The sequence below is a fragment of the Mobula hypostoma genome, chromosome 8 (assembly GCF_963921235.1).
Source record: "Mobula hypostoma chromosome 8, sMobHyp1.1, whole genome shotgun sequence".
In the NCBI taxonomy this organism is placed as follows: Eukaryota; Metazoa; Chordata; class Chondrichthyes; order Myliobatiformes; family Myliobatidae; genus Mobula; species Mobula hypostoma.
In genome coordinates, this window is record NC_086104.1 from 122663869 (window position 1) to 122690605 (window position 26737).

The window sequence follows — 26737 nt, forward strand, 5'->3', positions numbered from 1 at the left end:
TCAGTAGAGAGCTGGAGATCGCGTGGTTGCCATCGAGCATGACTCCTGTCAAAGAAAAGTGACACAGTGTTAGAGACTTCATACAGAGAAGGGAACCATTTCATGGAATGGGCGCAGTGGTAGAGACATTGTCTCACAGACAACAGGGTCCCAGGCTTAATCCTTACCTCTGGTAGTATTTTGTGTGTGTGTGTGTGTGTGTGTGTGTGTGTGTGTGTGAGCGAGAGAGAGAGAGAGAGAGAGAGAGAGAGAGAGTGACGGACGGAAGGGAGGGGGAAGGGGGAGCCATTTGTGATGTTCACACCTAGGACTTCAAACAAGACACCTATGGATGTACATTTGAACAAAGTGTTTAAGGTAGAACAAGAGTTGTGCATACAATGAATACAGCAGATTCAAAGGCCCCCGTAGTTTTATTCTGTTTTTTTTGACGTACCTGCAGTACTTCTCCTTTTGTGTGGGCCAATGCCGAAAGTTCCTGTTTGCTTAGTGCCTCCAGCATTCCTAGCGTTTCTCTGGAGTGGACAATTCTGAAATATACATAAGAGGTATCACTGGTTGTTATCATGCAGAACAGAGGGACCTAGAGGAACAGATACAGTCTTTCCTGAAAGTGTAACACAGACGGACAAGGTGGTGAAGATGGCAGGATATCGTATTATTGGTGTACAAGACATCAGTGAGACTGCACGGAGTACTTCGTCACCCAGCGGTAGGAAGGGCGTCATTAAGCTGAAGAGGATGCAGCAAAGATTCAGGAGGATGTGACCAGGACAGGAGAGCCTGAGTTATGAGAGGCTGGGCAGGCCGGGACTGATTTCTCTGGAGCGAAAGAAGCTAAGGGGTGACCTTATGAAGGTTTACAGTATTACAGAGGTCGTACAGGAGCCAGAAGACCCACATTCAGTATTTCACCAGCAGCTTTATCCTCTCTACCATCAGATTAATGTCTGACCCAGTCGCATTATTTTTTAAAATTGCGACTTATAGACATATTTTATGCCATGCACTATACTGCTGCCACAAAAGAATGAATTTCACATCAAACGCAAAGGCGGGATTCGTAGCAATGTGGGTCCATGTCCACAGATCCCTCACAGTTGCCAAGCAACTTGATAAGGTCGTTAAAGAGACTTCTGGTGCGTTTGGCTTTATTCGGCAGGGGATTTAGTTCAAGATCAATAAAGAAATGTTGCATCTCTTCAAAGTCTGGTTAGGCAACACTTGGGGTATTGTGTTGAAGTTTGGTGGCTTCATTATACAGAGGATGTGGAAGCTTTAGAGAGGGTGTAGAGGAGATTTACCAGGATGCTATCTGGATGAGAGATCTTGCTGTATGAGGAAAGATTAAGCAAGTTAGGGATTTTCTCTTTAGGGTGAAGGAGGATGTGAAGGAGGATAATAGCGGTGTGCAAGATAATGAGAGGCATAGATGGAGTGAAATGGCAGCAACTTTTTCCTAGAGCAGCCATGGGTCATACATTAGGGCATACGTTAAAAGCGATTGGAAGAAAGTATAGGGTAGGGTAGGAGTGGTATGTGTGTGGCACGCACAGCCAGATGTGGTGGTAGAGGCACCACGTATTAATGATACATAAGAGACTCTGAAGTACATGGATGGAAGAGAAATGGATGGCTCTGTGGAAGGGAATGGTTAGATTGATCTTGGAGTACGTTAAAAGATTGGCACAACATTGTGGGCTGAAGGGCCTGTACTGTGCTGTACTGTTCTATGTTCTATATAAGACAGTGATAATAAACATGATTCTGGTTCTGAAACGTGGGCAGATGGGATTAGGTTACATGGGACACTTTAATTCATGGACCAGTTGGGCTGAAGGGCTAGTTTTTGTGATGTCTGACTCTATGACTGAATAAAGAAACCTGACCCTATGCCATCTAATGTGTGTGACTATGGAGATGAAAACATTTTAATTTAATAGAGTGGTTAGTTGAGAAGTAAGATTTTATCATCTCGGATTTCCTCAAGGTTTATTGCAGATTGGGTCCGTAGTAAAGAAGGCAAGTGCAGTATTAGCGTTCATTTTGAAAACACTAGAATAGAAGGATGTAATGCTGAAGCTTTATAAAGTGCTGTTCAGACCACATTTGGGACATTGTGAGCAAGTTTGAGCCCCACATCTAAGGGAGGATGTGCTGGCCCTAGAGAAGGCCAAGAGATGGTCTATAAACCTTAATGTACGAAGAAAGTTTATTGTCTCTGGTCCTGTTCTCAGTGGAGATCAGAGGGATGTGGGCGGGGGCGGTGGAGGCTGGGGTGTGGCGGGGGGAAGCATCTCTCTGAAACACACAGGATACTGAAAGGCCTGGATAGAATGGACATGGAGAGAACGTTTCCATCGATGGGAGAATCTAGGATCTGAGGGCATAGGCTCAGAATAAAGTGATGTCCCTTTAGAACAGAGACAAAGTCCAATTTCTTCAGCCACAGGGTGGTGAATCTATGGAATTCATTGCCAGAGACAGCTAAGGAGGCCAATTGATTGGATATATTTAAGGTGGAGGTTGATAGGCTCATAATCAGTAAGGGCATCAAAGGGAGAAGGCAGGAGAATGGTGTTGAGAAAATCTGGCAATGATTGAATGATGGGGAAAATCTGATGCTTCCAAAGAAGGTCCTTTGCATGGATGCTACATGATCTGCTGAGCTTCTCCAGCGTTTTGTGTGTGTTATTCTGCATTTCCAGCATTTGCAGTCAATATCCTTGACATTGGGTTTGGAGGCTTGTGTGTCTCATTGATCTGGAGAGATCTGCTGGCTGGAGGCAGGTAATTTATTAGACTTTGGCTGTACGTAGGGTCACCCTTGCCAAACAGGTCAAAGGGTAGAGGTCAGACTGTGTGGTCTATCAGTCCTCCAGGTTCAGGAGATCAGATCAGGGCTAACAACCTTGAGTGGTCAAACAAAATTATTACCGAAACAGCAACGAAGTATGCTACGTCTGAGCGTGATGGTATTCCTGGGTCTCCACCGGGGACTTGCATGTCTGAAAGTGGAGAAACCCGAGGGGTAGCTACTGACATAATAAAGGAAGCCCTGAACACCACCAAGACCAAAAAATGGTCAAGGGTAGACAGAGATGGAAGACCTTTATTGCTCCCCTGAGCATCGGCAGCGTAGTGGGCAGTAAGTAAGTAAGCAGATTTGATGGGCATAACAGCCTATTTCTGCTCCTGTATCTTATGGTCTTATTAATGTATCAGCGTAGCCACAAAGATGGGATGTGGGCTTACCAGGGAGCACGGGGTCATTCGGAAATTGCACAGCAGAATTTGACAATGCATGCAGACATCATTCACCTCGCCCTGAAACTTAAAACCTGAGAATATGAATCGGCAAATGGGGGAGACGCCGCTTTCTTCATTCACCACATCACTGAGAGAATTCGGGCACCTGCGTACATTATCAATAAGAAAACACATAAGACACTGGAAGTGCTGGAACCACTCAGGTTGGCAAAACTAACTCCGTTTCTCATACAGAACGTGTAGGACTTCAGCATCCATGGAAAACAGCAGACAGTCGGCGTTTCAGGCCAAGACCCCTCATCAGTACTGGGAAGGAAGAAGGAAGAAGCCAGAAGAAGGCGGCAAGGGAGCGGAAGGAGTAGGAGGACTAGCTAGAAGATGGTACGTATTCCTCCCCTTCCCCTAAACACCTTATTCTGGCTTTGCCCCACTCCTTTCCAATACTGATGAAGAGGCTCAGCCTGAAACTTTAAGTAATCATCTCCTTGCATGGATGATGCCTGACCTGCGGAGTTTCTCCAGCGTGTTGTGTGTGTGTTACTCTGCATTTCCAGCATCTGCAGAATCTCTTATGTTTGTAACTGTTTCCCTATTTCCGACGTGCTGCGTTCTTCCAATCTGTTTTGCTTCATTACTGGTTCGGAATGCCCGTATCTTTTGAAAGTGTATGCATTAATTGGTATAGGTGTATCTTTGTATCGTGTACCGAGATACAGTGAGGCTTTGGCCTGCCTCCATCCACTCGATAATTTAATATGCAAGTGCATCGAGGTAGTGAAAAAGCGAAACTGTTTGCAGAACCTAGCTTTACTGAGAAGCGTTATGGTGTGACAGAGGGTGGTCTGGAATGCGTGGTCTGTATCGCAGTTTTATGCAGCAACAGCTCGGCTCGTGGCTAGAAGATGCTGCCGGGTGTTGTGAATACGGCTCAGCACTTCACGGAAACCAACCTCCCCTCTATGGATTGTGTCTGCACTTCCCACTGCCTCGGTGAAGCAGCCAGCATAATCAAAGACCCCACCTACCCGGGACATTCTCTCTTCTTCCCACGCCCATCAGGAAGAGGGTACAAAAGCCTGAAACCACGGACCACCAGACGGAAGGAGAGCATCTATCGGGCTGTTACAAGACTACTGCATGGTCCCTATTACGATAAGATGGACTCTTCACCTCACAATCCACCTTTTTATCACCCTTGCACTTAGTTGTCTGACTGCACTGCACTTTCTCTGTAACTGTAACACTTTATTTTACATTCTGTTATTTTTCCCCCTCTACTCTCATACACTGATGTGATGAAATGATCTGTATGGATGCCGTGCAAAATGAAGCTTTTCACAGTAGCTCAGCACATGTGACAATAATAAACTAATTTGCCAATTAACCACCAACTTAACTTGAAAGTTAGACTTAAAGGAATGCTGAACTCGAACTCCCAACCTCCTGTGCACTCTAATTTCTGAATAATTTCTGGAGCCATAGAGCACTACGGCACAGACAAAGGCCTTTTGACCCATCCAGTCCGTAGCGACCATCTTCTGCCTTGTCCTATGCCCCCGTACCCAGACTATCTCACTCTCAGCTACGTACCTATGCAAACTTATCTGAGAACCCACATCCACCACTTCTGTTTGGTAGCTCAATCCACATTTTCACCACCATCAGAGTGAAGATAGTCCACACTTTATTCTTCGAACCAAAGTGCATCACAACACCGCCATGGGTGATCCCAAGCCCGGCTGCGAAAGGAGGAGAGTTGGACATGGGGCTAGTAAACCCACCCTATAAAAACCCAGAGCAACAGAAACGCCAACAGAAGTTCCAAAGACCTCATCCCTGGGAGAAGAAGGATGTTTGCCCAGAAGATGTATGAAATCATGTGGTGAAAGTGGAAGCCACAGGGCTGATCAAACTTCTACAGGCCCAGGGCAGAGGGACCTGGCGAGCTGTTGTTGGCATCCAATGCCCCAGTGGTGATGACGGGCTTAAATAAGGAAAAAAAATAGTGCAAAACACCACATTTCCCTCCACTGTATTCCATCTGCCAATTCTTTCATAGCGGTACATGATCATTGTCGCTTCGAAGCGCTCGGTATCAGTAGTCAACACGATGCTTACAACGCTGTTTAATGAAAGGAAGACTTGCTTGAAATCACAGGACATAGGGCAGTGACAACAATGATGAAACTACAACAACGAAACGCAGTAACATACGAGAAACACACACAAAAAGTGCTGGTGAACGCAGCAGGCCAGGCAGTATCTATAGGAAGAGGAACAGTCGACGCTTCTGGCCGAGACCCTTCGTCAGGACTAATTGAAAGAAGAGATAGTAAGAGATTTCAAAGTGGGAGGGGAAGCGGGAGAACCGAAATGATAGGAGGAGGGGGAGGGATGGAGCTAAGAGCTGGAAGGCTGATTAGCAAAAGGATACGAGGCTGGAGAGGGGCGAGTATCATGGGACGGGAGGGAGAAAGAAAAGGGGAGGGGTAGAGAGCCCAGAGGATGGGCAAGGAGTATAGTGAGATGGACAGAGGGAGAAAAAAAAGAGAAATATTTTAAATAATTAATAAATAAATACATACATACTTACATACATAAATAAATAAATGAATGAATGAATGAATGAATAAATAAATAAATAAATGGATAGATAGATAGATAGATAACGGATGGGGTCCGAAGGGGATGTGGGGCATTAACGGAAGTTAGAGAAGTAAATGTTCATGCCACCAGATTGGAGGCTCCCCAGACAGAATATAATCTGTTGTTCCTCCCACCTGAGAACATACAAGAAGTAGGGTATTTGGAACATCTATCTTGCCTCACCATTCATAGGACATTGAACATAGAACAACACAGCACAGGAAATGGTCCTTTAGCCCACAATGTGAGAGAAAACCAATTAAAATAGTAAATAAGTGTCTAACTAAACTAATCCCTTCTTCCTAAATAATGTCCATATCCTTCCATTCCTTGAATATTCATGTTGTTATCTAAGGACTTTTTAAATGCCTATAGTGTATCTGCCTGCCTCCATCACCAACCCTGCCAGCACAATCCAGGCATCCACCACTCTCTGTGTAAAAAGATTCCCTCTCACATCTCCTTTCTCTGGTATCACACATTTTGATCCTGGACAGAAAGATATTTTCATCATCTTAAGGAATTCCATCAGACAGTTGTAGACTCAATCAGCTCCATCATGGGCATAACCCTCCTCTCCCCACCATCGAGGAAAGTTTCAAAAGGTGGCCCCTCAGGTACGGGGCATCCATCATTAAGGTCCCTGACAATCATGATCATGGCCTCTTCTCATTACTGCCATTTGGGAGGAGGTACAGGAGCCTGAAGACCTACTCTCAATGATTCAGGAACACCTTCTTGCCCTCTGCCATCAGATTTCTGAACAGTCAACGAACCCATGGTCACTACCTCATTATTTGTCTATTTTTACACCATTTGTTTCTTTGTATAATTTATGTTTTTTTTTCACTGCACTCCCTCCACAAAACAACAGACTTCATGTCAGCTGAGTCAGTGATAATAAACCGGGTTCTGATTCTGGAGAAGTACAACATCTCAGCTTTAATGGCATGCCTCGTTATTCCGGGGCTGGTAAATTACCCCACTGAGGCCGTACATTGTTGAGATGTGGGAGGTAACGGGGTTAGGAGATATTTTCGGATGTTAATTAAGATCGGCGCCCGTTCCATCGGCACCCCAGTCACCAGCCCCGTGAACAATCCCTCCCTCCACTCCGGCACACACTGGACATATTCGACAGAATACACCATGGTCACTCACCCTGGGCTACTCCAACAGCCCTTTCTGAAATCTCCTCCCAGCTCTCCCTGCTCAGTAAAGATGGTAGTGGGGGTGGGGGTGTTGGCAGGAGAACAGCGCCGCCCACAGGATTCCACCCTCCTCCTTACTGACTCAGAAATCTATCAGCCATTCATGCAGTGCTGTTGGATCTGAACCTCCGGGTCCCTCCCTACCAGAAACACAACCAGAGGATTATCTTCCCCACACAGACTGCGCCAAAAGGGTGGCTCGCTCACATTTTGTCAAGGGAGATTGTCCGAGATTATGTAAAAATTAATGTCCCTGTGAATGAAACCCAACATTGTTGAAAATTAATAAAAATAAAATTTGTTGACAATGATACACCAGGCGACATAAAGTCCTTACCTCTTCACGATGCTCCCCAAAGGCAGGGACAGATTAATTGTCAGCGGGAATGTGCAGGAGAATTCTATGGACAGTGTCCGGTTCCTTGCAACAATTCCATTTTCTGCACCATTATATCCGTGGACAGTGTTGGAATGTATAAAATGTGTTCTATTTACCTAGTTGTTAGAAAACATCATATTATTGAGTCATAGAGCATGGAAGTGGGCCCTTCGGCCCAACTCATCAATACTTGACTTGTCCATATTAACTTTGTCCCTCTTTCCTCACAGATGCTGCCTGACCTGCTGAGCGTTTCAGGATTCAAGATTGTTTTTGCCATTCTTTAGTAAACGAGCGTAAAGGAGAACGAAATGATTGTTACTCTGGATCCAATGCAGCATAACAAACATACGGGATTAAGTGTCGGCTTCGGGGCCCGACCCAATCGACAGCCCGGGCCCCCGGCAGCTTGAAGTGGCAGCGGAGTCTCCCCCGTCACTCGGCCTGACCCGGAGCGCCCGACGTCGCGACTCGCTGATCGATCCCCGCGGGACGCGTCCACCAACCTCAAAGAGCTGACAACAACACACTGCATCGATGGAAACCTGGAAAGATGCTCTATTTACCGAGGAAGCGTGGGAAAAGAGCTGGGATGTTGGTCAGACTGAAGCTGAGAGGCTAAAGGTCCCTATGCCCACCATCCTACTAGCTAATGTGCAAGCTATGGAGAACAAGGTGGATGATCTTAAATGGAGACTCACCTACTGCAGGGAGATGCAGAATTGCTGTGTATTCTGTTTCACCGAGACGTGGCTCTCCCCTGCCACACCCGACTCTGCCATCCGACCGGAGGGATTTTCGATCCATCGGATGGACCACACGGCGTCTTCGGGCAAGACGTGGGGAGGTGGTGTCTGCCTACTGATCAACACTGCGTGGTGCTCGGACACAGTGGCACTGACAAGCTCCTGCAGCCCGGACCTGGAACACCCGTCGGTGAAGTGTCGTCCCTACTATCTGCCACGGGAATTAGCCTCGGTCATACTGACAGCGGTCTACATTCCGCACCCCCACCCCTCCCAGGCGGACGTGGAGTGTGTTCTAAACATACTGTATGCCAACATCAGTGAAGTTGAGACCAGGTATCTGGAGGCTTTGCTCATCACATCCGGGGACTTTAACCAGGCCAACCTCAGAAAGGCGCTGCCGAAGTTATACCGACATGTCTCCTGCCCCACTAGAGGCAAGAATATACTTGGCCACTGCTACACAGTAGTCAAGGGTGCCTACCGTTCCGTCCCACGACCTCACTTCAGAAAATCGAACCATCAGGCCGTTCTCCTCCTCCCGGCTTACAGACAGAAACTGAAGCGGGAGGTCACGGTGTCAAAAGTAGTGTCGCGTTGGACGGAGGAAACGGATGAGGTATTCCGTGACTGCTATGAATCGGTGGACTGGTTTGTATTCAAGGACTCGGCAGCTAACCTCGATGAGTATGCCCCAGCTGTCACGGACTTATTTGCAAATGCATGGAGGACTGTCTGTCTCGCAAGACGAACCGGGTATATCGAGGTAATATCGAGGCAAGTTGGAAGCCCAGGCTAACCAGACGGATGCCAGGAGACTATGGCAGGGTCTAAATGAGATCACTGGGCGCAAAGAAAAGGCTGGGAATATGAATAACTGTGGCACTTTCCTTCCTGACGAACTTAACGTATTCTCTGCAAGATTCGAACAGAAAAGGGGCGTCCCGCTCCCTCTGGATGAACCTGACTTGGTGACATCGAGATTCATCGTCACCGAGGAGGACGTTAGAAGGGCCTTCCTGAAGATAAATCCAAGGAAGGCGACAGACCCAGATGGTGTCCCTGGACGGGTTCTCCGGGCCTGTGCAAGCGAGCTAGCTGGAGTGTTTGCTGACATCTTCAACTGCCCCTTGCTTCAGTCTAAGATCCCTCGTGTTTTCTGAAGGCAACGATAATCCCAGTGCCGAAGAAGAGCAAGGTGGCATGCCTGAATGACTATCGACCTGTGGCTCTGACATCAATTGCTATGAAGTGCTTCGAGAGATTGGTTATGGCACACATCGACCACAGCCTACCAGTCAACCTCGACGCTTTGCAATTCGCCTACCGGAGCAACAGGTCAACGGCAGATGCCATCTCTCTGGCCCTACATTCCTCCTTAGAACACCTGGAGAATAAAGACGCATACATAAGGCTCCTTTTCATTGACTACAGATCTGCCTTTAATACCATCATTCCAAATAAACTGATTCCTAAGCTCCAGAACCTGGGCCTTAGTACTCAGATCTGCAGCTGGATCTTCAACTTCCTCACAGACAGGACCCAGGCTGTAAAAATAAGGGACAAGCTCTCCTCTACAATCATTCTGCGCACCGGTGCCCCATAAGGCTATGTACTTAGCCCCCTGCTGTACTCACTGTACACCCATGATTGTGTAGCCAAGTTACCATCGAACTCAATATATAAGTTTGCTGATGACTCAACAATTGTAGGCCATATCTCGGGTAATGATGAGTTTGAGTATAGAGAGGATATTAAGAACCTGGTGGCATGGTGCGAAGACAATAACCTATCCCTCAACGTCAGCAAGACGAAGGAATTGGTTGTTGACTTCAGAAGGAGTAGTGGACCGCACGACCCAATTTACATCGGTGGTGCGCAAGTGGAACAGGTCAAAGGCTTTAAATTCCTCGGGGTCAATATCACAAATAACCTGACTTGGTCCAACCAAGCAGAGTCCACTGCCAAGAAGGCCCACCAGTGCCTTTTCTTCCTGAGAAAACTAAAGAAATTTGGCCTGTTCCCTAAAACTCTCACCAATTTTTATAGATGCACCGTAGAAAGCATTATTCTAGGGTGCATCACAACCTGGTATGGAAGTTGTCCTGTCCAAGACCGGAAGAAGCTGCAGAAGATCGTGAACATGGCGTAGCACATCACACAAACTAATGTTCCGTCCTTGGACTCACTTTACACCGCACGCTGTCGGAGCAGTGCTGCCAGGATAATCAAGGACACGACCCACCCAGCCAGCACGCTTTTCGTCCCTCTCCCCTCCGGGAGGAGATTCAGGAGCTTGAAGACTCGTACGGCCAGATTTCGGAACAGCTTCTTTCCAACTGTGATAAGACTGCTGAGCGGATCCTGACCCGGATCTGGGCCGTACCCTCCAAATATCCCGACCTGCCTCTCGTTTTTTTTTGCACTATATTACTTCCGATTTTTCTATTTTCTATTCATGATTTATAATTTAAATTTTTAATATTTACTATCGATTTGTAATCCAGTGAGTAGGAAGCGCAGAATCAAATATCGCTGTGATGATTGTATGTTCTAGTATCAGTTGTTTGGCGACAATAAAGTATAAAGTAAAGTAAAGTATACACATATGGCATAATGTTAAAAAACACAAAAATATAAGTGTAAACCTTTCTCGTAAAACACAATGTACTCATCTGTTTGAGCGTGAATAAGGTAAGGGATGTCCCTTTAGAACAGAGATGAGGAGGAATTCATTTTGCCAGAGGGTGGTGAATCCGTGAAATTTATTGCCACAGACAGCTGTGGGGGCTAAGTTATTGGGTGGATTTTATGTGAACGTTGATAGGTTCCTGATTAGAAAGGGCGTCAAAGGTTATGGTCAGAAAGCAGGAGAATGGGTTTGAGAGGGATAATAAATCAGCCATGAAGGAATGGCGGAGCAGACTCGATGGTTCGAGTGGCTTAAGCACTCTCCTATATCTTATGATCAGTGGTCTTATATACTGTACATAGACTGATTGTGTGTGCATAAAGTGGCTGATGTGGATGCAATGGTGGGGTGGATTAATCGGTGTTGATTAGCCTGACTTCTGGGGAAGGTCAGTTTTTTCAGTCTAGGCGGAGCCTCCTCCCTGATGGGAGTGGGACAAGCAGTCCCTGAGCATCTCTGGAACTGCACACTCCAGCATACTCTGAAATTGTAGTCATTGAATTGTACAGCAGAGATTCAGCCCACTGCGTCTATGTCAACCGTAATTCCCCTCTATACTAATCGTGCGTTAATCTCATACTTCTCCATGTCCGGCTCATGCAAGTACGTGCCCAGATGACACGCAAGTACGGATACTGCTCCTGCCTCCAGCGGCTCCTCTGGCAACTCATTCCCACATTTCCACCCCATTAGGAGTTTGGCGAAATTTCCTCTGTCACCAAAGGAGCTGGAAAACTTCTCCAGATGTACCATGGAGAGCATTCTGATGGTTTGCATCACCACCTGGTACAGAAGCTCCCGAGCACAGGATCGCAAGAGGCTGCACTACGCTGGAGACCCAGCTATCTCCATCGGGTCACAGCCTTCCCAACCATCGGGGACATGGTCTAGAGGAGGTGTTTCAAGAAGACAGCATCCATCACTCAGTGTAAGACATGCCCTCTTCTCATTACTAGAGAAAGACTCACACTCAATGGTTTAGGAACAATTTCTTCCCTGTTACCATCAAATTTCCAGTTGCTCCCTAAACACTTAGATCACTGTTCCTCTTTGGCACTACTTACAGGGTCGAAAGGTCAAATGCTAGAGGGCACGCATTTAAGGTGAGACGCGGTAAATTTAATTGAGATGTGAGGAGCAAGATTTTTTTATGACGAGATTGGTGTGTGCCTGGATTGTACTACCAGGAGTGATGGAGGTGTTCTTTAGAAAATCAAGCGCATGAATGTGTTGAAGTAAAAGGAATCGGACAGTACGCTATAGGATAAAGGGCAGGAGGTGGGTAACCAGAGGGACATAGGAGGGGGGGAAGAGAAGGGGGAGGGGGCCAGAAGAATGAGAAAAATCAACGGGGGAATTGGAATTTGCTATTGGGATTGGTTTATTATCATCACGCGTACCAAGATACAGTGAAAGCTTGTCTTGCATACTGTTCATACAGATAAGATCATTACTCAGTACATTGGGGTAGAACAAGGTAAAGCAATAAGAGACTGCAGAACAAAGTGTAACGATTATAGAGAAAGTGCAATGCCGGTAAACGATAAAGTGCAAGGTAGATTGTGAGGCTAAGAGTCCAATTCGCTTCATTGGAACTATGGAACTACAGTATCCCATAACATCAGGATGGGAGCTACCTTTGAGGCTCGTGGTATGTACTCTCAGACTTTTGCATCTTCTGCCCAGTGGGAGAGGGAAGAAGAGGGACTGTCCGTGATTGGGGTTCGGGGGGGGGGGGGTGGGTGGTAGTCTTTGATTTTGCTGGATACTTTACCAAGGCAGTGGGAAACTTAGACAGAGTGAAGCTTATTCCTGTGATGTGCTGAGTTGTGTCCATGATTCTTTGGACGTTTCTTGCGGTTATGGTCAGAACAGTTGCCATACCAAGCCGTGATGCATTCATATAGGATGGTGGCATGGGACATTGATAAATGTTGGTATAAGTTATCAAGGACACGGCAGATTTCATTTGTGAAGTCAAACCGCGGAAGGACTAGCATATAAAAGCCAGGGTGTACAGCTTAGACTTCATAAGGTGCCGGTCAGACTGCATTTGGAAATTAGTGCAGTGACAAAAATTGGGAAGGGTTGACGGGGACATGCCAGATTTCTCCAGCCTGGGTCTGACATCATTGTGGCAGTAGAGGAGGCTATGGACAGCCATGTTAGTGTGGGAATGGCAAATAAATTGAAATTATGGCTAGCAGGATCAATATATAGGGGGAACGTCGACTCAGACCACGAGAGGCCTGCGTCGGGCATTTTCATGCCTTACAAGGCGCAGATTGGAAGTCTGTGTGGGGCGCTAATCAATATATAATTGGTATGTAATTACCTTAAGCTTCGAGCCGCAGGATCTTTGATGGCTGTTGAAAGTGAACATAACCCTCCCGTGTCTGAGACTGGCCTTGCAGTTGGGATCATTCAGGTGAAGAGATTGAGCCACCCACCCATCGCTGAATAAAAGGCAGCGTGCGAATGAAATGCTGCTGTTGGAGCCATTGCACGTTAGCTTGTAGTCTGCAAAAGGAAGATCATCTGCGTCAGGACTGACAGGGTCAGTTTCCTGGGGAGTAAACATCACCAATAGCCTGCCCAGGTGTAAACAGGTACACAACATGAACAGTAAATTTCAACAAGACTTCCAATCCTTCAAGGGGGTAAAGATATTTAACATGCCCTATTAAACCTCTCAAATGTTTATCGATGAGGGTCCTTATTAGTGGATACCACCTTCCTGAGGCATCACCTCTTAAAGATGTTCTGGATGTTATCACTGCACCATGAATGGATGTGTCATGGCTTGTACTGCAATTGCTCTTCCCATAACCACAAAAGACTGCAGGGAGCTGTGGACACAGCTCAGCACGTCACGGAAACCAGCCTCCCCTCCATGGACTCTGTCTACATTTTTCACTGCCTCGGTAAAGCAACCATCATGATCAACGACCCACCTACTCGGAAAACCCTCTCTTCTTCCTCCTCCCTTCAGACAGAAGACACAAAAGCCTGAAAGCACGAACCACCAGCTCAAGGACACCTTCTGCCCCACTGTTACTAGACCATTAAATGGTTCACTAGTTTAATTAGTTGCACTCTTGATCTTGCAATCTACCTTATTGTGACCTTGCACGTTATTGTTTACCTGAACTGCACTTTTTCTGTAGCTGTTACAATTTATTCTACATTTTTATTGTTTGACCTTTGCACTGTGTAATGAATTGATCTGTATCAATATGATGCAATACAGGTTGTCCACTGTATCTCAGTACATAAACCGTTTTCAGTTCAATTTCTTGATGGGGTCTCTATCCCTCGGGCATGAAATTGATGAGAACAAGGTTGGTATTTAACTGAGTGGGTAAACAGACTGGTCCAGATAGGGTAATGGATCATACCCCATCTAGCTAACTGACTATTCTAGTTAGAATGCCGAATAAAGGCCATAAGACACAGAGCATAGAGCTAGAATATAGGACATTAAACTTGGAACAATACAGCACAGAAACAGGACCTTCAAGCCTCACGTCTGTATCCAACATGAATCCGTTCTGCCTGCAGCACATTCCAGGCTCCCACCATGCTCTGTGTGAAAAGCTTTCCCCGCAGATCTCCTCTGAACTTAAATGTGTGCCTTCTGGTGTTGGACATGTTAACCTGGGAATAAGTTGCCAGCTGACTACCCTATCTATGCCTCTCATAATTTTATAAACTTCTATCGGGTCTCCCTTCATCCTCCACTGCTCCAGAGAAAACAACCCAAGTTTATTCAACCTTGCTTTGCAGCGCATACCCTCTAATCCAGCAAGCATGCCGGTGAACTTCTTCCTGCATCCCCTCCAGAGTTTCCATATTCTTCCTCTAATGGGGCGAGCAGAAGTGGACACGACACTCCAAGTGTGGCTGAACCTAGGTTTTATACAGCTGCAACGTGCCACGTTCTCTCTCCTGTATTTATCCCCAACCGATGAAGGCAGGTATGCCATTTGCTCTCTTCCCCAACTTGTCTTCTTACGTTGCCACTTACGATGGACTTGAACCCCGATATCGCTCTGTATATATGTGCTGTTAGGGGCCCTGCCCGTAACTGTCTGCATTTCCCTTACAAGTGCAGCACCTCACACTTGCCTGGATTAAGCTCAGCCTAGATCTGTGACCGATTTATATCCCGTTACATCTTTCGAAAACCCTCTTCACTGTTCACAACACGGCAATTGTTATATCATCTGTATGTAAACTAACCAACCCACCTCCAGAGAAAAACTTTGTTTTACATGCCATCCATACAGAACATTTCATTAGAGCCCCTGTATCTTGCACATCGTCTTCTGCAATGTCCCCCATCTCCAAAGGAATCCTACCACTAACCACCTCCCAACCTCTCCCACTTGCCACAGGGTTTACTCCTTCTGCGACTCCCCCTGTCCATCCATCCCTGTCCACAGGTCTCCCTCCCGGCACCTATCTCTGCAAGCGGCCCAAGTGCTACACCTTCTCATTCACCTCCTCCCTCAGCTCCATTCAGTGGCCCCAGACAGTCCTACCAGGTGAGGCGATACTTCACCTGTGAGTCTGCTGGGGTCATCTACTGTGCCCAGTGTTCTACATTGTTGACACCCGTTGTAAATTGGGGGCCACTTCGTCGAACACCAACGCTCCATCTGCCAAAAGCGGAACTTGTCAGTGGCCGAACATTATAATTCTGATTCCCATACTAATTCGGAAATGGGCTCCACGGCCTCTTCTTATGTCAAGATGAGGCCACCCTCAGGGTGGAGGAGCTACAGCCTCCAACCTGATGGCATGAATATCGATTTCTCCTCTTCTTCTATTCCCCTCTCTAGCCTTTTACCTCTTCGTATCTCTATCACCTCTCCCCGGGTCCCATCCTCCTTCTCTTTCTCCACTGGTCCGTTCTCCTTGCCTATCAGATTCCTTCCTCTCCAGCTCTTTATCTTTCCTACCCACCTGGCTTCACCTATCAGCTTTTAGCTATCCTCCTTCCACTACCCCCACCTTGTGTCTTCCCTTTGCTTTTCAGTTCTGAAGAACAGCCTCGCCCAAAACATCCACTGTTGATACATTTCCGCATGCTGACTGGCCTGCTGAGTTCCTCCAGCATTTTGTGTGAGTTGCTTTGGATTTCCAGTGCCTTCAGACTTTCTCGTGTTCATTATTTCATTACAATGCTGCGTTGAGGAGTACAAGGGAAAACCATAAAAAAGCATAATAAACTGCGGCAATTACAGAGAAAGAATAGTGCAGGCAGACAGTAAGGTGTAAGGTCATGACGAAGTGGACTGTAAGGTCAAGAGTCCATCTTGTCATACTGGAAGACTATTCAATACTCTTCTAACAGCAGGGTAAAAGCTGTCCTTGAGCCTGCCGATCGGGTGGGGGGTAAAGAGAGAGTGTCCATGCTAGATGAAGTCTTTAATTATGTTGGCTGATTTACTGAACTGGTGAGAAGGACAGACAGAGTCCATGGAGGGGAGACCAGTTTCAGTGATGCACTGAGCTGTGTCCATAACTCTCTGCAGTTTCTTGCCGTCTCAGATGGGATGTTTCCCAATGCTTCATCCATAAGAATCACTGAAGGTCAATGGGGACATGCTGGATTTCTTGTGTGGTGGTCCAAACTATAGATGTGTCGTGTCGTGGACAGTATATTGACTGGCTGCATCACAGCCTGGTATGGAAACACCAATGCCCTTGAACAGCTCAATCATCAGGCTCTTGAACCAAAGGGGATAATTCACTCATCTTCACTTGCCTTATCACTGAATTGTACCAAAAACCAATGGACCCTGTTACCAGGACTCTGCGTCTTATGTTCTTGGTATGGATGTATTTATTTATCTATATATCAAGTAATCTGTCTATTTGTTTGTTTATTCACTCACTCATTCATCCGTCAATTAATCTATCTATTTACTGATTGATTGATAAATGTTGTCTTTTGCACAATGATTGAATGCCCAAGTCGGTGAGATCTTTCATTGATTCTATTATGTCTAATATTCTATTAACGATTTATTGAGTATGCCCGCAAGAAAACGAATCTCAAAGTTATAAATGTTGACATATATGTACTTAGATAATAATTTTACTTTGAACTTTGAAACCAGGGTATGACTAGAATATGAAATCAAAGATGTACTGCTGAGAATTTATAAGGCACAGGTTAGACACGTCTGGAATGTTGTGAGCCGTTTTGGGCCTTGTATCTAAAGAAGAATGTACTGATATTAGCGGGGGTCCAGGAGAGGTTCACAAGAAGGATCACCGAATAAAAATCTTAACGTATGAGGAGCGTTTGATGTCTTTGGCATGTACTTGATGGAGTTCAGAAGGATGGGAAAGGGGGTCTATCTTATTGAGACTGCCTGATAGTGCAAGTCCTGGATAGAGTAGACGTTGAGGTGATTTTTTCATCTGTATAACAGTACAGCAGCAGAGTCTTTAAAACTAAGATGAGGTGGAATTTCTTCAGCCAGCAGGTGGCGAATCGATACAATTTGTACCAAATTTGCGTGTATTTAAGGTGAACATTTTTAGATTCTTAATCGGTAGGGGGTCTTGAGGGTTATGGAGGGAAGGAGGGAGAGTGGAGTTGAAAAAAATGTTTCAATGGCAGACTTAATGGGCTAAATGGTTTAATTCTTCCCCTAAACCTCACGTTTCACCTGTGCAAGCATGCACTTTTCTCTTTACACGAAAATGGGCTTTATTTCTTGCTCTAATTATGTTCTTTCTCCTAAAATATTGTTTAATTTACGCTTAGTTTGTATTTTTCTCTGAACGCCCCTTCCAATGTTTTTAATTTTAATTTAACTCTGGGGTTATATGATGCTAATTGTCAACGATGATGTTACAAACATTTCACTGCACACGGGCCTGACAATACAGTAGACTTTGACTTTGACAGCCTGGTATCGCAGAGAGTTACAGGTTCAGCCACCTCCATCATTATTGAGGACATCTTCAAGAGGCTGTGTCTCAAGAACGCGGCACCCATGGTCGAGTACCCGCCCCCTCCGGAACATGCTCTCCTACTATTACCATAATAAGGGAGGAAGGAAGGAAGGAAGACATCAGGGAGGAAGACGCACTCACAATGATTCAGGTACAGCTCCTTCCCTTCCACCATTAGATTCCTGAACAGTCCATGAATACTACGGTATCTTGCTATTCCTCTTTCATACTAATTATCTTTTGTAATTGCAGCATTTTTGTGTCTTGCATTGTACTGTTGCCGCAAAACAACAAATTTCACAGCATAGGAATGTCAGAGATAATTAACGCGATTCAGATTCTCGCTACTTCCAGAGTAACATGTACCCATCGGCCTCCATCAGCCTTGCAGTACTTGCTGTAATAAATAAACATAATTGCAAACTTATCAGCTGTTCGATAGCGAACAACACTAATTCAGGAAGAAGAGCTTGCTCTATTACCGTAAGTGCGGTGATTGGCGATATTGGTTGTCGTATTACAGAAGCAGCCGTATTTGCCTCCTCGCTCTCCACACCACTCTTCAGCCGTGCATTCCTGATCTCTGCATGGATTGGTTATCGCTGAGGAAAACACCGGGGTGTTAGTTCACCGCGAGAATCAAACCTCGATGGATCTACACCACACAGACATTCAATGTTGACACAAACCTGGCTAGATATTCTGCCCGCCGTGGGTCGTGGAGTGGTTCACAAGATAACCTAGAACTTTGAACAGTGTTGCACAGGGTCAGAGGGACCGCGGGGTATTCTACCCCGAGAGCAGCATCACAACTATTGAAGGTTAGACCACACTTGGAGAATTGTGTTCAGTTCTGGCCACCTCATTATAGGAAGGATGCAGAAGTCTTAGAGATGGGGAAGAGGAGTTTTACCAGAACGCTGCCAGGATTAGAGAACGTGTTTTAGGAGGAAAGGTAAAACAAACTAGGCTTTTCTCTTTGGAATGAAGCAGGATGTGAGGCGACGCAGTGGCGGTGTCTAAGTTAATAGGGGCACAGATGAATAGACAACCAGGGACATTTTCCAGAGTGGCATTGGCTAATACTAGAGGACATTCCTTTTTAGTCAAGTGAGGAATATTTGGGGGAGATGGCCGAAGGGTGGGCTTTTACACCGAGAGAGGTAAATGCGTGAAACACACTGCTGGACTGTAGTAGAGGCAGGTACATTAAAGACATTTAAGGGCCTCTTAGGTAGGGATATGAATGAAAAGAAAAATGAAGGACTATGTGGGAGGGAATGGTTAGACTGACCGTGCAGCAGGTTAAAAAATTGGTACAACATTGTCTTCTGCGGATAGATTGAGCGAGCTAGGGCTTTTCTTTTTGAACTGAAGGAGGATGAGAGGCAATTTTATGGAGGTGTACAAGATGATAAGAGGGATCGATAGAGCAGAAACTTTTTTTTTTCCCAATAAGACGGGGCATAACTTTAAGGTGTCTGGAGGAACATATTGGTGGTGGTGGTGGTGGGGTGGGTGGAGTATGTCAGAGGCAAATCCAACGTAAGTTTCCTATGCAGAGATACTGCCGGGATGGTGGTAGTAGATGCAAATACGCGGGAGATATTTAAGAGACTCTTAGATAGACGGATGAGTTATAGAAAATGGAGAGCTATACTGGAGGGAAGTGTTAGATTGATCTTAGAGTAGGTTAAAAGGCCAGCACGCATCATGGGCAAAAGGGCCTGTACAGAGCTGTCTATTCCTAGGAGTGTAGGGGAATAAAGAGTGGCGTTAAGGGAATTGATAAAACCATGAGCGGAATACACAGGGTAAAGGCATCGTCTTTTCCCTCATTTGGGGAAATCAAGAACTAGAGGGCAGAGGTTCAGGGTGGGATGGGAAAGATTTCACTCAAAGGGTGGCTTAGATGTGCAGTGAGCTGCCAGTGAACGTGATTAGGGTAGGTACAATAACAATTTTTAAAATACGTTTGGAAAGATGAACGGATAGGAACTGTTTAGAGGGCTATAGACCAAATGGAGGAAAATGGAAGTAGCTTGTACTGGACACGTGGTTGGCAAGGAATTGGTTGGAATGAAGGGCTTGTTTCCTCTAACTCGATGAGAAACTTAATGAGTGGAGCCTGTTCAGCCAACGGAGGCTGGGTCTGTCCTTCCTGAATGCTGAATGTGGGTGGGGGGGGGGGTTGCTAATTGAGGCATACTAGTTCACTAAAGGCTTATCAGATGTAGTATCGTTCTCTCCAGAGCAGAGATGGCTAAAGGTTTAGGGTGAGCATAGGTGGGCTTGTAGGAATCTGTTTTTATAATCCCTCCCTCCCTCCCCAGAGGGTGTTTGGGATCTGGGAAACCCTGCCTGAGCACCAGTGCTTCCCAGGACCCCGTCATTCACTGTTCAGAGTAAACGCTTCACCATCCTCTGACCTACATGAGAACATGAGAAAATCTGGCTGAATGGTGCCACGACAACAATCTCTCACTCAATGTCAGCAAAACCAAAGTGCTGATTGTTGACAACATGAGGAAGAAGTCGGAGGCATAGGAAACAGTCCTCATTAGGGGATCAGAGGTGAGGAGAGTTAGTAACTTTACGTTGTTTGGCATTATCAATTCAGCTATCTGTCCTGGAACCACCACATAAGTGCCATCAAAAAGAAGGCACAAGAACATTGCTATTGTCTTAGAAGATTGCGTAGATTTAGCTTGTTACCTAAAACTTTCAAAAACTTCCATAGATACACAGTGGAGAGTATCCTGACTGGCTGCATCACAGCCTGGTACAGAAACACCCATGCCCAAGATCAGAAAAGTACACTGATTTAGTTCATTTACTAATCTATCAAAAGCACGCATACTCTGGTTGAATTCCTCCATCGATAACTATGAGGAACAAGTACACAATTTTATAGTGTTATAGTAGTACTGGTAGTGTTCAAATTGGCTCCATATTTCATTCAAATACATAATATGTTACTTAGTTAAATAATGGTTTGTCTTTTTATACCATTTTAATTATTTCCATGAAACTTCAGTTGATAAGGACAGATGCTTAATTGAGCTAAAACGTACTGGTCCTGATGTGCCCCAATTAAGTAGAATCCTTTGTATTATCATTTGATTTTTTTTTCTTATTTGCATAATTTGCCATCTTTTGCACATTGATTCTTTGCCAGTCCTTCTTTATGTACAACTTTTCATAAATTCCATTGAATTTCTTTTTATGTAAATGCTTGCAAGGAATTGAATCTCATGGTGGTATATACATACTTTGATAAGAAGGACCTGCCCAAAGTCCAGGGAATTTTTGTAAGTGATGAAAAATGTATCTATTATAACTTCTGCCAATTCTTTCAGTGTCCTTAAATGTATCCCACCAGGACCAGCGGACATGTCTATCAGCGATCACGACACTCTTTAGTGCCAATGACTGTATCGAGGTCCTCACTTCCCATTACAGCCCTAAAGTCTCCCTTTGTGATGTTCGACGTGTCTTTGTGAAAACCAACAGAAAATGGTCACTCAAGGTTTCAGCGCTATCCACATAACCTATTATTAACTACCCCTTCTCATCTTACAAGTTCCTACTTCCACGTGAGCCACCTTTTCCGTTTTATATAATTGCCTAAACTTGTACTTCTTAAAAAATATTTTGTGTTAGTTTATTTACATAATCATTCTTCCATTTCTTTATTGATTTCTTTGTGGTTCTTCCTTCCTTTTTAAAGTCTTCCTAATCTTTCAGTTTCCCACGAACTTGCTCTGGAACCAATGTCACCCTGACCAAAATAAAATTGAAAATAATTCCTCCCCAGACCCCTTGCACCTGAAGTTACGCCCCCTCGTACCACACACCGCCTTCATGTGGCGGGAGACTTTCTGGACCATAGGAATGAACAAAAATAGTTCTTACGGCAAATTCTGGGATTGCGCCAGGCGGGAATATGCACCCCCTCGAGGATGCATCCTTTCTCGTAAGTGGTGATGGCTCTGCAAAGCCGTGTACCATTCGTGCCATGGAGGCACAGGTCGTACACACAGGACTTGTAAAAGTTCTCAGGGTCCAGACGACGGTGACAGGCAGCGAAGGGTCCGGCGATGTCGAGGATGATGGAGCACAGGGACTTAAAAGAGGGAGATTGGGGACACTCAAGTTCGGTCACGTTGGAGTTATCTTCACATCTACAGGAGAACAGAATTCAGTGCATGGCAGGCCAGTTATGGTAGGAGGCCATTTTGTCTGCGTGTGACCCGTTCCCCCGTGAGGGGTGTGTGTGAAGGAGGGATACCCCATGTGTTTGTGAGCGATTGACAGAAGGAGACATAGAGACAGAATTAAAGAGAGAGCGAGAGAGTCACAGAGAGGCGGGGGGGGGGGGGAGAGGAAGAGAGAGAAAGAGACAGACAGACAGAGACAGGGAGACAGAGACAGAGAGAGAGACAGAGAGAGGGAGAGAGAGAGAGAGAAAGAGACAGAGAGAGAGAGACAGAGAGAGAGAGACAGAGAGAGAGAGACAGAGATATCCCCTCCAGTGGTGGGTCAAAGGACCTGTTTCTGTGCTGTACAACTTGATGCATCTGACACTCAGTGATGCTAATCCCATTTCCTTCGCCTTTACATTCTCATATGCTCTCACACCCACCCCCCCCCCACCACCTCCAAGAGTCTCCCCTCGCCCAGACACCAGGTGGAAATTTACAGTGACTGGTTAACCCACAAGTGGAAATTTACAGTGATTGGTTAACCCACTGGGTTGTGCGACAGAACCGCCTTCTCCCTGGAAGCAGTTAAGTAGTTACACAAGTTGCGGGGGTGGTAAAGAATGTAGACAACAGGCTTGCCTTTATTAGTCAGCGAATGTAGGTATAAAACTCTGGTCTAGAGTATCGCATTCAGTTCTGGTCACCATAGTACAGGAAGGATGTTGAGGATTCGAAGAGGGTGCAGCAGAGGTTCCCCGGGATGCTATTTGTTTCAGAGGGTATGAACTATAAGGAGTATTTGGACTAACCTTGGTTGTTTTCTCTGTAACCATATAACCATATAACAATTACAGCACGGAAACAGGCCATCTCGGCCCTCTAGTCCATGTCGAACTCTTACTCTCACCTCGTCCCATCGACCTACACTCAGCCCATAACCCTCCATTCCTTTCCTGTCCATATATCTATCTAATTTAACTTTAAACAACAACATCGAACCTGCCTCAACCACTTCTGCTGGAAGCTCCTTCCACACAGCTACCACTCTGAGTAAAGAAGTTCCCCCTCATGTTACCCCTAAACTTTTGCCCTTTAACTCTCAACTCATGTCCTCTTGTTTGAATCTCCCTCACTCTCAATGGAACAAGTCTAACCACGTCAACTCTATCAATCCCCCTCATAATTTTAAACACCTCTATCAAGTCTCCCCTCAACTTTCTATGCTCCAAAGAATAAAGATCTAACTTGTTCAACCTTTCTCTGTAACTTAGGAGATGAAACCCAGGCAACATTTTAGTAAACCTATGCACCATTATTCCTAGATCCCTCTGTTGGAAAGCATTCTTTAATGCCCTACCATTTACCATGTATGTCCTATTTTGATTAGTTCTACCAGAATGTAGCTCCTCACATTTTTCAGCATTAAACTCCATCTGCCATCTTTCATCCCGCTCTTCTAACTGTCCTAAATCTCTCTACAAGTTTTGAAAACCTACCTCATCCTACAACACCACCTATCTTAGTATCATCTACATACTTAATAATCCAATTTACCACCCCATCATCTAGATCATTAATATATATTACAAACAACATTGGACCCAGTACAGATCCTTGAGGCACACCACTACACACCGTCCTCCAATCTGACACATAGTTATCCACCACTATTCTCTGGCGTCTCCCATCTAGACACTGCTGAATCCATTTTACTACTTCCATACTAATGCGTAGCTATTGAACCTTCCTAACTAACCTTCCGTGTGGAACCTTGTCAAGGGCCTTACTGAAGTCCATATAGACAACATCCATCGTTTTACCCTCGTCAACTTTCTTAGTAACCTCATCAAAAAATTCAGTAAGATTTTTCAAGCATGACCTTCCACGCACAAATCCATGTTGACGGTTCCTAATCAGACCCTGTCTATCCAGAAAAATTATATATATACCATCTCTAAGAATACTTTCCATCAATTTACCCACTACTGACGTCAAACTCACAGCCCGATAATTGCCAGGTTTACTCTTGGAACCCTTTTTAAACAATGGAACCACATGAACAATACGCCAATCCTCCGGCACCATTCCCGTTTCTAACGACATTTGAAATATTTCTGTCAGAGCCCCTGTTATTTCTACACTAACTTCCCTCAAAGTCCGAGGCTGGGTGAGAGCGGATAGAAATTTATGAGATTACGAGAGGAACAGAAAGAATGGACAAGTAGAATGGTTTCCTGCAATTAGAAATATCTAATATAGGAGGGCACGCATTTAAGGTGTGTGTGTGTGTGTGTGTGTGTGTGTGTGTGTGTGTGTGTGTCTGTGTGTGTGTGGGGGGGGGTCAAGTTCAAATGAGGTGTGGGGGGCAAATTAAACTGCACTCAGTCCTTCTCCTGACACAATGTCCATATCCCTGTATATTCATGTGTCTCTCTCTAAAGAGCCTCCTAAATGCACCTATCATATCATCCTTCACCAACCCCCTACCCCCAGCAACGCATTTGAGGCCCTCACCACTCTCTGTGTAAAAAACATTGCCCCACGTATCTCCTTTGAACTTGTCCCTGCTCACCTCAAATGTATGCCCTCTAGTCTTAGATATTTCAACACTGTGGAGAAAGAAACGGCCAGTCTACTCTTTCTATGCCTCTCATAATCTTATAGACTACTATCAAGCCTCTGCCGCTCCAGAGAAGACAATAGGGTGGGGAAGAGAGTGTTTGTCACTCTTCCTTCATCACTCCAGGCACTGAGTACAGGAGATGGGACGTCATACTACAACCTATACAAGATGTTGGTGGGACCGCACTTGGAGTACTGTACAGTGTGCAGTTCTTGCCACCCAGCTATGGGAAGAATGCCATTAGACTGGGGAGGATGCAGGAACGACTCACAGGGATGTTACCAGTGATGGAGAGGCTGGACAGGCTGGGACTGTTTTCCTGGAGTGAAGGGTGCTGAGGGGTGACCTGATAGAGGTTTATAAAACCATGAGGGGTGTAGATAAGGTGGATGGTCACAGTTTTCCCCTGGGGTCGGGGAGTCTAAAACCAGGGGGCACAGTTTAAGGTGGGAAGGGAAAGATTGAAAGGTACAAGTTTCCACAGACGACGAATGGAAGGAGCTGGCGGAGGAAGTGGTAGAACCAGGTACAACAAAGACCTTCAGAATATATTTGGACAAAGACTTGGACAGGAAAAGTTCAGAGGGATACATGCAATCGGGACCTGTATGAGTAGCTTGGCTGCGATGGGCTGAAATGATTTTTTTGCCTGCTGAAAAATGCAGCAACACCAGATACTGCAGAGACTAAGAGACTGAACGAGCTAGGACGTTTCCCTTTGTCGTGAAGGAGAATGAGTGGGGACCTGAGAGAGGTGTATAAGCTGATAAGAGGCATAGACAGAGTGGACAGCCAGAGACATTGCCGCGGCAGAAATGGCTAATACGAGAGTATGTAGTTTTTGTCGGCGATTGGAAGAGAGTGTAGGGGGATGTCAAAGGAAGGTTTTCTACACAAACAGTGGCAGCTGCATGGAGCGTGTTGTCAGGGGTGGTGGTAGGGGCAGATACATCAGGCATATTTAACAGAATCACATGAATGAAAGAAAAATTGAGGGCTACGTGGAAGGGTAGGGTTAGATTGATCGTGGAGTAGGTTACTAGGTTGACGCAACACTGTGGGCCGAATGGCCTATCCTGGCTGTTCTGCTCCATGTTCTAAGATGCTTTCCCTCAGCGAATGGGACTGTATGGGGAAGTGTTCTGCAGGCCGTTCCCACCTCTGAGAGCTGTTGGTGATTTCCCAGAGATAGCTGAGCTCGCTGCCATTTCTGGAAAGCTCCAGATCGTCATCAGACGGATCGTCATTCCAGTTGCCACACATCCCACGCAGGAGACCGGCGTAGGACGGCCCCACCCTCAAAAAGATGGTCCCCTCCCCGTCGAAACGCACTTCCAGCTGGGACGCAGTGACTGATATGACATCACCAGCCACACTGGATACGTTGGCGACAGAGGGGCTGGTGAAGGGGAGAGAGATGAGTGCCCCGTTCATCTAAGAGGAAAAGCAAGGTGATAAGTTAGTTTGGTTGTCCACTTGATACCATACTGTCTTCCTCCATACCGTCCCTTCACTCACACCCGAGGTCAGACACAGAATAAATCTTCCTCCACACTGTCCCATCACTCACGCCTGAGGTCAGACACAGAGTAAATCTCACTCCACACCGTCCCATTACACACGCCTGGTGTCAGACACAGAGTGAAGCTCCCTCCACACCGTCCTATCACACACTACCGGGGTTAGACACAGAGTGAAGCTCCCTCCACACTGTCCTATCACTCGCACCCGAGGTCAGACACAGAGTAAAGCTCCCTCCACACCATCCCATCAATTTTGAGTTTATTGTCTGATGCTCAAGCCTATGTGTGCACAGGTGCAAAGAAAAACTTGCTTGCCGCAGCATCACAGGCACTGAGCGTCAGAGACACAACATTCACAAGCACCGTGGTGTAAAGGTCAGCGCAGCATTTTACAGTCCCAGCCTCGCTGATCGTGGTCCAGTTCACGCCGCTGTCTGTGAGGAGTTTTCACTTTTCTCCATGACCGC

The 26737-nt window shown here is 45.8% G+C and overlaps 1 protein-coding gene across 1 annotated transcript; it reads right to left on the bottom strand.

The window, feature by feature from the left end:
* Nucleotides 1-26010, bottom strand: LOC134351195 (alpha-tectorin-like). Its single transcript, XM_063057305.1, has 7 exons — nucleotides 25907-26010; nucleotides 21835-22103; nucleotides 18402-18521; nucleotides 13280-13464; nucleotides 7465-7622; nucleotides 3256-3415; nucleotides 1-45 (listed from the first exon to the last, which is right to left on the bottom strand). Exons 1-7 carry the CDS (start codon nucleotides 26008-26010, stop codon nucleotides 1-3), a joined length of 1041 nt encoding a protein of 346 aa, XP_062913375.1.
* Nucleotides 26011-26737: the final 727 nt, after the last annotated feature.